Here is a 12,846-nt window from a genome sequence, read left to right on the forward strand (position 1 = left end):
TAAAATAGTTTATGAAAGTAAAAAAGGTTAAAAAAAAGTAAATTATTAAAGACAAGTTTAACTTAAGAAATTGCGTCTGAAAATAAGGAAACTCACATGAACAAATTAAACTGAACTTCTAACGCCGTCTAAGAACGATGAGCATGGACCGTTCACCGTCGATGAGAAATGTTCCAGTGCACATGCTTAATGCCCTCTGTTTTTTACTAACCCTTGTTTTATTTAAGTTAACCTTTAGTTTTTAAAAACTAAATTCTTAATTAATTATCTAAGACATAGACTTTAATCACGAGCGTCAAATGTTAGCATGTTAAATGAATCTGATAAAAGTAACTAGAATTAATAATTAATATTTGGGGGGACCAGTTTACCTCTAAATGTATGACTATTATGTGACACCCAACTATATATCAAGGCTTCTACGCAAGCAACATCATTGTGCTTTTTACATATATCGGACTTCCATTTTCTTAAAAAATTAATATACATACATGATCGAAAATGGGAAGAGCGCCTTGTTGCGAAAAGGCAGGGCTACGAAGAGGGAGATGGACAACCGAAGAAGATGAAACACTTATTAAATACATTCGATCCAACGGTGAAGGTTCTTGGAAATCTTTACCTAAAAATGCTGGTACAAAAACATATTCTTGATTATTTTTTATTTTTATTTTTTACTTGTACAACATACGCTCGAAAGCTAGCTAGTGTTCATGAGAAAAAAGCGGAGTGTTAAATATTTTGAAAACACAATAAAGTAATAAGCCTGTAAAGTGTAAATAAGCTTATCTAAACACCCTTATATGTTCTTAAGTCTCAACTATATTGATTGATGGATTGATTAAATTATTATTTTGATGTTGAAAGGACTGTTAAGGTGCGGAAAAAGTTGTAGGCTGAGATGGATAAACTATTTGAGGAAGGACTTGAAAAGAGGTAACATGAGTGTTGAAGAGGATGAATTGATTGTCAAGTTACATAATGAGTTTGGAAACAGGTTTGTTTGTTCAATGCTTCATATTTATCATATTCTATGTGCTTTCTTTTTCTGTCATCATCACTAGGTACAACAGGGGAGGTTATTTGTACATCACATAATTTTTGCCATGCGCCGTTAATTATTTTAACAAGTATTTTACTGATAATTATCCTATATATCAATTTGAAAAAATAATAGTTACTGTGCAGTTTATTAAAATAATTTATTTATGAAAATATATAGTTTATTTAAAATATAATAAATTAATATATATAGTTTGGTAATGTACGACGAAAAGTTGTGGTTAATAATTCAACTACCCTTAGATCGAGTTATAAAATTTTTGCTTAGCTAATATAATGAACCGACATTGACGTGCAACGACATCGACATGCAACAACAAATGATCATTGGTTTAGAGTTATCGAGAAGACGACCCCTTTCAATTAAGATGCCGTGAGCTCACATTTATGGGTGTACATATATATTTGTGAAAAACTCATGTATAAGTGTGTGGGTTTTTTCTTTTAAAAAATAATGCACCAAGATGCGATATAAGTATTCATAAATGCAACCGACGTAATTAAATGCGATGGTTTCTGTTACACCATAAATCGATATAAACCGGGTTCTAGAGGTTGTAAAGTTATAAAGCGGCTTACAAGCTTGGTGTGTTGTAAGACGTTTGGAGTTTAGGTGGTTGGGTTTCGGTTTGTTGTCTAGTTTGATGTTCCTTGCCGTTATCCGATGTAGCGATGAAGATTTACTTTTGTCTTGTTTCGTTTATGTTTCCTTCTTGTTATAAGTGCTTTTCCTTGTTTAGGTTTGGTTTCGATTTGGTCTCAGTATGGCTCCTCTTTTAATAACGATAGTTTTATGTTTGTTTAGTTTAGTTCTCTAAATACGAGCCGTATCATTGGTTCGGTTGTATTGTTTCTTTTCGGTCTATCATTTTCTGATGAAAGTTCGTAAATGTATATAGTTATCGTTATTTTCGAAATAAAATATAGTTGGTATATTAAATTGTTATATTTACATTTACAATATAATAAAACTCGTTTATAGTATACAAATTGGTTCCATAAAGTAAACTTTGTGTAATGATATACAGGAGAATGCTAAATGTAGTTCTTATAAACTATGTTTAAATTTTGCAATTATTTTTGAGTTTGTAGAGGAAATCATTCCTAGCTATAACCACATTGGAACCTCACTAGTGAGTAAAATCCTTAGATAATGAGCCCCCAAGCGACGAGACCCATAACTAGGTGACTTGCACACATTGGAGCCCCCTCTAGTCAAGAGCCCAATTAATTCAATGTTGGGCGTTACCAAGAATTAAACCTGGGTCTCCTGCTTCATTGAGAACTCGATGGCCACTTAGACTATGCCCAAATGGTTTTAAACTTCACAATTAATTTAATTAGTTTATAAACTTGGATATAAAATGTTAAACGTAGCTTTAAACTCTAAGTATTAGGTTTAACATTCTCTTTATATTAGAACAACTTGAGTTCGATAGATTTTTAATTAGTAGGTTCTTTTTAGCAGAGGTTCACAAATGAGTCTTAAATGGTTGGTTATCTTGTACGGAGTAGTAGACATTATTAGTGCCTTTATTATTCCAAATCTAACATAAATTATCCTCAGTAAATTAATCGTGATTAAATTGTAGCGCAGTTATTGCGTTTTTATAAAAACAACAATTTTATTAATAAAAAAATTAGCTAAAGGCCATCACATAGAAGGACATAAAACAAATAGCTATTAATACTTTAATAGGGATATATATTTACCTCTTAAACAGTTGAGCGTTAATAACGAATCATTAACATTCAATTCGTTTGTTTCTAACCTCTAAATGACATATCATGTTGAATGATTCATCATTAGGTGTTGAACCATTCTCTTAATGGAACCATTAATTAAGTATTTAAATTATTGTAATACCTTATCTTATTTAAATCATATTATGAACTAGTATCAAACAAATATATTAAATTATTTATTCGTCTAAAACGTTAATAAAGTAATTTTACCTCATTTATATTGTTGATTTACAAAGATTATCAAACAGCTTATTGTTATTCAGTACCACTTTTATTTGAAAACTTTGAATAATTCAGATTACGAATCATTCACCTTTAATCATTCTGTTTTACCAAACTCACCTAATTATTAGATTAATTTTGTATACATATTTCTAAGTGGTCAGAATATGCACACGTACACTTGAAGATGAAATTTCAAACTCTTAATTATCAGGATGTAGAAGCTACTTGATATAGGAAAATTAGATTGTAGAGTTAAGGATAACCTAAGATGATGAATTGCTAGTGTATGACTATAATTCATTTAATTTTATGTGTAGGTGGTCTGTGATAGCAAGTCATTTACCAGGACGAACGGACAACGAAATAAAAAATCATTGGAATTCTCGTTTAAGTCGTCAAATCTACCGTTTCTTCACAAACAAAAACAAAGACACACAAACATCAATTGATTTGGCCACCTTGGTTAATCAAAAGAAACAAAGAGTTGGTCGCGTAAGCCGTAGTATTGCAAAAAAGTATAACAAACATAAAAATTTTAACAATAATAATAATAATAATAAGTCAAGTCCACTTATAGAGACGGAAAAAGAAGTGTGTGACGATGTTATTAGCGACGAGTTGGGATCGGACATGTTAGTGTTACAAGATGATGAATTGATAGATGTCCATAGTTTTGTGGAGAGTGAAGATGTGGATTTAAATGGGGATTTGAGCATAATGGATGAAGATTATGAAAAATGGTTAGCAGAAATTGAAAGTGAGAATCAGAACAAAGGAAAGAATTTGAATGATGTTGAAAATCAGAACATTGGTGAAAATGTAACAATGATGTCATATTTTGATGAGATTGATTTAGATATGGAGTTTGGTTTGAGAGGTTATAATTATGATTATGGTGAAGATGATACGTTGATCTGGCTATGGAACAATGGCAATCTTTAAGCTGCTGGCACAAACAAATGTTGACATGTAATTATGTAAATAAATGCAAGGAAATGGAGTGTAATTGGATTTGGTTATTTGTGTTTGTTGTTTAAAGAAAAAATATGCTAGTTTTGGTCAAGATCAAATCATTATGTAAGGTTTAGTGTTAAAGAGTGTGTTAGTATTTGAAGCAGTAGTTTTGAAAAAGGAATCCAGCTTACTATGGACAGTCTCATTAATTTATGGACCATGCTCGAATATAAAATATGAGTCCTTATAAACATTAAGATTTTCAATATATAAACCGTGTTTTCAACCGAAGCAAATATTAAGTTTGTTTTATGGATCTAATTATTTCCTCTTTTAGGATCAATAAGAAAAACAAGTATATATATTGGAGTTTTTAAAATTTTGGGTCCTTTTGAGTTTTTGGGCCCTGATCGATTGTACATGTTCACACACCATCTAAAACGTCCCTGGAGCTTACATATGATACAATGTAGTAGTTAGTGCTATAGTTTTGTTTAGACATAAATACGCTAACAGTCCGTGTGGTTAGTACATATTTCGTTTTCAGTTCCTGTACTATTTTTTTCACTCTGACAGTCCTGACATGCACATGAGGGTATATCCGTCATTTTGTTTTATATATTTTCTTTACTTCTCTTTCCATTTCTTCATCTTCATCCCCTTTTTTAACAAAACCCAGTGTCACCCTTACACAAACAAGAACCAAGAGTTATACTCAAACTAAAATCAAATCCAAATATCCACAAATTCAAAAATAAATCAAAATTAATACCAAATCGGTAAATCGTAGAAACTTAGATTAACTCAATCTTGTACCTAATGCAACAACCACGTGTACAAATTCAATTCACATTAATACAAAAACTTTCCTCTGGCTTCACTTGTACCAAATCATTCCCTCACCCCCAATTCAATTGCACCGGCGATTCCTTATGGCTTCACTATAACCGTCTAAATTTACTAAAGAGATCAATGACGTATCCAGCAATAAAAGGAATTGAAGATGTGGTTTGTGACTGTGACGACCCAGAAATTTCTGACCAAATTTAAACTTAATCTTTGTATTATTAACGTTTCCGACACGATAAGCAAAGTCTGTAAAACTGAATCTCAGTATTTTTGAACTACTTTCATATGTTCAATTACCCTTTGTTTGTTCTCGACGATTCGCGAACAATTATATGTAAATAGATACATATATATACTATAACTTGAAAGCGTAACAAAGTATTTTTTATTTTATTATTATTATATGTAAATAGATACATATACATACAAAGTATTAATTGTATGATACTGTGCATTAAACTTATTGGTTTATATATCTATTTGAATATATATGATAAGTTGAAATATTAATTGTATGAATAACTTGCGACGTGTATTTAAAACGTGTTTATAAATATGGAATATATATATATATATATATATATATATATATATATATATATATATATATATATATATATATATATATATATATATATATATATATATATATATGATTTCAATTATTTAAGAAAACGATAGCAACACTTGTATATTAATTCGATTGATATTTAGATATGTTTGAGAAGTTAAGAATAAAACGTTTTGATTTAAAATTATCTTATTAAATATACTTTGATAAATAACGAGAAGATGATTTATAGAAGTAAATGACCAAAACACTCAAATGTATAAGTTATATCTCGAGTGGTATAGTTATGGATAATTTAAGACTATATTTTGGCAAAGGTACGAGTCAGGAAACGTAAAGTGCAAGTTTTCTAAGCGTACGAAGTAACGTTCGACAAACCGGAACCGGAACATAAGTCGAGTGGCAACGTACAAGAAAATGGAGCTAAATTTACAAGTTAACTGTACACGAGAATTTAATATAATATATAAATAATTATATAAATTATTGATGTCATGCGAGGTGTACGTGAAATACTATATATTTTTGATACGAAAAGCGATACAGATTACACAAGTTTTAATTATTTATTTACAGATGGGATATACCTAAACCTTGCTACAACACTATAGACAGTGTACCTAATCGTAGAGTAGTGTAGTTTTTAGTAAGTCCGGTTCGTTCCACAGGGAGATGGCTTATTTCACACTATATTTTAAATAACTATATTTGTACAAAATATATATAATTATATATAATAATATATAAAAGGGGGTTTACCGTTTAATGACCGGTTTGTCGATTTTATATTTTAAGTCACAATTAAAACCTAATGCAAAATATAAATGACGATAATTAAAGTGCGTAAAATAAATAACAATATAATAATTATGCTTATTTAAACTTCCGTAACCATGATGTTTGACGTTTTGATTATTTATTACCCTGGGTTAATTATCCTTTGTCCTGGATGTATTTGAAACCTATCTGGTTTTTGTCCATAATAGTTCATCGGTCATAATTATAAACTGCTCGGCAAATTTAACCTTATACCCGAAGTCAAATATTCCAACTAACTGGGGATTCGAACTGTAACAAGGTCTTAATACTTTGTTTAATGAATACACCAGGTTATCGATTGTGTGTAATCCAAGGTTTTAATACTTTGTTAACAATTACACCAATTACCCTTGAATGTAATCCACCCCTATTTTAATGAGTCTAGTAACTATTAATCCATCCCCGTGTCCGGTCAAATGAACAATAATTCGTACTTATAAATATCCTGCCCATCGTGTCCGATTAAGCGTATGTGGTTATATATAGATACGCTAAATCATAACCTTTATATTAAATTAACGAGGTATCGTTAATTTAATATAAAGCCCATTAATAGTCCATAGTCTAATTTCCACAAGTGTCGTTCTTTTGTCCAAACCCCAATTATGGTCCAAAGCCTAATTACCCCATCTTAATATTTAGCCCAACATCACGATTACTTCGGCTCAAATAAGCATAATAAAAACTTAAGTACGAGATATTAATTTAAAAAGGAGAACATAGCTTACATTGATTATTTATCGCGTAGTGTTACACGGATAGAACTTCGACTTCAAAACCCGTAAAATAACCTTTACATTACCCAAACTAATCTAATATAAAACTAAACTAATTTATATATATATATATATATATATATATATATATATATATATATATATATATATATATATATATATATATATATATATATATTATATATTATATATCAGAGAGAGAGATTGATTTTTTCGTGTATCAAACTCGGCAGAAGCTCGTGCCTTTTATAGGCATTTCTAATTTTGGCTGCTCCGCTATCGCTTAGCAATTGTGCCTTCCAGCTCCGAGATCGCGGAGCGACGCACTCCAGCTCACCAACTTTTGGCCATTTGCTTGTCGACGTTATTTAATATAATATATAATATATAAATAATTTTTATAATTATTTAAATATTATATTATATTCTTGTGCATAGTAGACTTGTAATTTTTGGTCCGTTGCGTCGGGTGTTGATAGTTGGCTCAGGTCCCGGTTCCGGATTTTCGAACGCTTTTTCGTACAATTTAATATCTTGTACTTTGCGTTTCACAACTTGTACTCTTGTCATTTTTAGACGTTTCTTATCAATAAATTGAACCATTTGAATTGTATCTTGTACATTTGAGCTTTTTGGACGTTTGTGTCTTCAAATCTTCGTTTTTGCCTTTTGTCTTCGCACTTATTTATTTAAACGAATATTACTTGAAAATAGAACAATTGCAACTGAAAACTTTACATATTGGAAGGATATTGCTACTAAATATATGTTCATTTGGAGCACTATCAAATATCCCCACACTTAAACGTTACTTGTCCTCAAGCAATACAAAAATTGAAATTAAATCACACGAATCACTTCTTTATTCTTCACACTTTATACATCAGTGATTTTGATACGGCGGTATAAACAATGATAGTAACTATGTGGTTCACAGTCCCACATGACTATAAAAATTTAGATCCTTTAGGAAATTGGATCTTTATGAAAACATTTGATCTTTTGAAAATTCATTCTAGCTTTTACCCTAGATAAGTTTTCCGGAATAACCCTTCACCGGTGTTTGCAAAATGTTTTTGTGGGTTTCAGATTTGAAAATTTTAGCTCAAAACTTATGGTTTTGTGTCACCCACTTGCTAACCTTGTATTAGGAAAGCAACACGTCCAGTATACTTGCTCTGTATATTACCTTTCGGCAAACTACCGTCCGATTGTAAAGGAAAACGAAGAACAAGCAACTGTTAAGGCAATGTCTAATGACATGCATTTGATTATGGTTCAAAAACGTGTCGGATGCTATTACTATCCTTTATAGGAGCAATAGTAAAGATCATCCTATAATTTTTCGGTCTGGCACAAGGTCCTGTCTCCGACCATGCTATGCAACCACCGTTTTTACGATTGACACCCGATTTGGTTCATGTGACCTAATGAATTCCAGGTGAATTCCTAGGATTTTACGTTCAATGGTAATGAACGCATTGAAAATAGGTTTTCAGAAAACAAATCGGTTTGTAATTTTGATCAAAATATTTTCTCGTTCAAGCTCGAGTTTAGATATCATTGAATTCCATGAGTTTGTAATTCTCAATCTTTAAGGTCAATCTCAAGGATTGAGTAATATCAGGCTTAAAAGCTGATTTTTAATCTTTAAAGAGATTATCCTTTCTGGGGGTCTGATTCATTAGTCTTATCAAGCTAATTTGCACGGCGCCCTCCCATTTTACGAGATAAATCCTTCTCATGGTTAGAATAAGTCTGACCACTTGGCGACCCTGTTTGATGCTGAGGTCCGAGGATTTCCTGCTGATTTTAGAGATGACTTTTCTAGATTTTTCGTCAACCTACAGCTGGTCTGGACGACAACTTCTTGACCTAAATCAAGAAGAGTGTGTCTTTTTCGAAAGAGTTTACTTCCTTTTAATGGTGGAATTGATTCATCGTGTAGATCCATCTATTCTTTCAAAAGTATTACAATAAATCGGGTAAAACAGTTAATTTAGTTCAAAACATAAGCACCTGCAATAAACTTTATAGAAACATGTGATAGATAGTTTTTAATTGAATAACTTGGTACATTCTCCCCACACTTGACTTTTTTTCATGCGTCTTTTTATATCTTAATAAATAAATTCAAGCGTTTTAGTTGTTTCTCAATTTATGTCCTTTTCGAGGTAACAATAATTTCGGTATTAACACCTAGTTTTATCGTTCATAAATATATATAAACATGATTTTGAATTGATTTAGTTGAAAAATTTTCAAATTTTCATAAAATTTAGAAAATAAACCAAGTATAAACCTGAGAGAATTTATAACCCTTCCCCACACTTGAGATCATGCAATGCCCTCATTTGCATGAAATTAGACTATAATTATAAATTCATGAGGGTGATTAGTGTAGAGAAGTGATTAAAATACCCAGTTTATAATTACAAAGCTCGTTGAATGAAAGATGGCGCGCCTCACCGTTCATTCCTTCTTGTTTTATCACACATATTTTTCTTCAAAAATGGTTGCTTTTCTGAACTGTTTGCTAATTTTTGAAAATGCGTCTTTTACCCTAATCGTGCATTTTTATTAACGAGTTATGCATTAACCCGAACCCCTAATTTAACGTTAAGTGGGGTTAGACTTCCCCACACTTAGCTGACGATATGTGAAGTCGGTAGAATAAGTTCCACGAATTAGAATAGTGAGTCAGTTATTTACATCTCGGGTGGTATATAATATATCAATGGGTTTAAAGTTTAGACTCACCCGATCGTCACTACTTAATTCTTTTTTAAGTGTAGCTTTTAGTAAATGGATATGTCTTTTTTCTGGTTCTTGGTCAAATGGATCGATATACACCGACATACATACTATAGGGTGGAAAATTCCTAACATTTCCTTCCGTTTATTCTCGGGATCAAAGTTTTCACCTCTATTACCCAATTGGGTAAAATCCGAGGTGTCAATATCTATTACAGCTCGTAGTTCATCTTCGGTTGATGACTCTTCTATTGAGAATATTGGGTTGGAAGGTTGTGGAATGGTGAATTTTGAGATCGAAGCAAATTCTTCTTCTTTAACGGTACTTATCGGTCCCACTACTTTGGTCTCGGGGGTAAAATTTTCAACGTTATCGTTTTCTCAAGAGTACCAATTTGTTACCCTTACTTCTTCTTCATCCATTGATGGATCGATGATTTCGTCGGTAGAGGCTAATGTGTCGATATGTTGTGAAATTGGTAAAGCTGAATAAAAAGTATCATCGGGATAATTGGTGATTTCGGAGCTCTCGAATTCATCAAAATTCGATGATATGAGATTTTCTTGCACAATACTCCTCAGATCAACAGGTGTGTAGTCTGATAGAGTTTCAGCTTGCCTATTTACAAACTCTCTCATTTGTTCATTTTGAGCATCAAATTCTTCGAGTTTGATTTTCATATAATCTAAAGAATTTTCAGACACATAATTTTCCTCGTTTTCTGGTTGTTGAGTTTGGATATATTCTTGGAAATAATCCCAATTTGAATTGTATTCTTCATAATCATTCCATTCAGGTTCCATGGGTGCATAATTTTCCATAGGAACGTAATAATAACATTTCCATGTCGAGTGATAATCTCCACAGATTTCACAACCAGTTATTGTTTCGTCATTCGTGATCCAAGATTGACCGAACGAATTGTCATCAACACCCGTTTGAGATTATTGATTTCGTATGTCATAGAGAGTTTTCAAAATATTCTCGAGATTTTCCATAATGCGCTTATTACCAAATTTTAGCTACAATGTGGTGCATTTACTGATTATCCTATTAGTTATAAAACTAAAAATTATATAAGTTATCAAATTAATAGACTTTTCTGATTTTGCCCACATTTCGAATAGCCAATAGATGCAGCAGGTAGCCAGGACCCTTTAAATCGGAAGCCCACAACTCACCACTAACAAATCCAACTATTACTACGAACCAGAAAATTTGGATGTCTATCAATTTAACTGCTTAAAATAATTTTTCGTTTGGAATTTTAGAGAAGAAATAGAAAATCTATGTCCTAAAAACTAGCGTGTCGAGAAATAAGAAAGAAAAAGATTACGCGTCGAAAAACGTCGAAAAATAAAAATAAGAAAGTAGCGCGTCGAAACTTAAAAGTCTAAAAATTAAATCTAAAAAGTTGCGCCTAAAGGTATTAAAGCTTAAAGGAACTCTATATCCAAAACGGCAATAACTTAATTAGGCACTAAAATCTAAAAACTGCGTCGTAAAATTTTAAAGCGCCTAAATCTTAATCTAAAGAAAAAACACTTAAGGGATTTTACGGCAAAGCCTAAAAATCTTGAAATATAAAATAACTACGGCAAAAACTAAGTTTAAAACTAATTACGAACGATAATTATAAACTACGTACTAAATAATAAAAAGATACAAATAATAAAACTTAAAGTTATAAAAATACAATTTTTTTTATAAAAATATTATTTTTATATTATTTATATAAAAGTATTAATATAAATATGTAAATAATAATAATTAAAACTTAAAATACAAATTATATTAAAAATATGTAATAATTAAACCCTAATAATAATAATAATAATAATTATAATAATATAATAATAATAATAATTATAATAATAAACCCTAATCCCGTAATAAATGCTTGTGGTTTGACATGTCAGAGAGCCCTACGCGATCTCGTAGAATTTTTCTTTGTAGCTCCGCGATCTCGGAGTATGCAGGTTCAATTTAAACTCGTTTTTTTTTTTAAATTTTATATTTTTTTCTAAATATATATATATAAATATATTTATACAAAAATGAATTAAAAATATAGCGTTTCGCCGACTCCCCGGCAGCGGCGCCAAAAACTTGATGTCATGCGAGGTGTACGTGAAATACTATATATTTTTGATACGAAAAGCGATACAGATTACACAAGTTTTAATTATTTATTTACAGATGGAATATACCTAAACCTTGCTACAACACTATAGGCAGTGTACCTAATCGTAGAGTAGTGTAGTTTTTAGTAAGTCCGGTTCGTTCCACAGGGAGATGGCTTATTTCACACTATATTTTAAATAACTATATTTGTACAAAATATATATAATTATATATAATAATATATAAAAGGGGGTTTACCGTTTAATGACCGGTTTGTCGATTTTATATTTTAAGTCACAATTAAAACCTAATGCAAAATATAAATGACGATAATTAAAGTGCGTAAAATAAATAACAATATAATAATTATGCTTATTTAAACTTCCGTAACCATGATGTTTGACGTTTTGATTATTTATTTATTACCCTGGGTTAATTATCCTTTGTCCTGGATGTATTTGAAACCTATCTGGTTTTTGTCCATAATAGTTCATCGGTCATAATTATAAACTGCTCGGCAAATTTAACCTTATACCCGAAGTCAAATATTCCAACTAACTGGGGATTCGAACTGTAACAAGGTCTTAATACTTTGTTTAATGAATATACCAGGTTATCGACTGTGTGTAATCTAAGATTTTAATACTTTGTTAACAATTGCACCAATTACCCTTGAATGTAATCCACCCATATTTTAATGAGTCCAGTAACTATTAATCCATCCCCGTGTTCGGTCAAATGAACAATAATTCGTACTTATAAATATTCCGCCCATCGTGCCCGATTAAGCGTATGTGGTTATATCTAGATACGTCAAATCATAACCTTTATATTAAATTAACCAGGTATCGTTAATTTAATATAAAGCCCATTAATAGTCCATAGTCTAATTTCCACAAGTGTCGTTCTTTTTTCCAAACTCCAATTATGGTCCAAAGCCCAATTACCCCATCTTAATATTTTGCCCAATATCACGATTACTTCGGCTCAAATAAGCATAATAA

The 12,846-nt window shown here is 31.0% G+C and overlaps 1 protein-coding gene across 1 annotated transcript; it reads left to right on the forward strand.

The window, feature by feature from the left end:
* The first annotated feature begins 501 nt into the window (after positions 1 to 501).
* On the forward strand, positions 502 to 4,123 carry LOC139863895 (transcription factor MYB12-like). The gene is made up of 3 exons (XM_071852500.1): positions 502 to 634; positions 868 to 997; positions 3,351 to 4,123. The coding sequence occupies exons 1-3, from the start codon at positions 502 to 504 to the stop codon at positions 3,973 to 3,975; spliced, it is 888 nt and encodes a 295-aa protein (XP_071708601.1). The 3' UTR covers positions 3,976 to 4,123.
* Positions 4,124 to 12,846: the final 8,723 nt, after the last annotated feature.

Source organism: Rutidosis leptorrhynchoides, chromosome 1 (assembly GCF_046630445.1).
Source record: "Rutidosis leptorrhynchoides isolate AG116_Rl617_1_P2 chromosome 1, CSIRO_AGI_Rlap_v1, whole genome shotgun sequence".
Classification (NCBI taxonomy): domain Eukaryota; kingdom Viridiplantae; phylum Streptophyta; class Magnoliopsida; order Asterales; family Asteraceae; genus Rutidosis; species Rutidosis leptorrhynchoides.

Bases quoted from the DNA above. Each gene is read 5' to 3' on its own strand.
- LOC139863895 (XM_071852500.1), top strand. From the start codon at position 502: ATGGGAAGAGCGCCTTGTTGCGAAAAGGCAGGGCTACGAAGAGGGAGA. The intron at 635-867 runs GTACAAAAACAT...TGATGTTGAAAG, and splicing joins ATCTTTACCTAAAAATGCTG to GACTGTTAAGGTGCGGAAAA. The intron at 998-3,350 runs GTTTGTTTGTTC...TTTTATGTGTAG, and splicing joins CATAATGAGTTTGGAAACAG to GTGGTCTGTGATAGCAAGTC.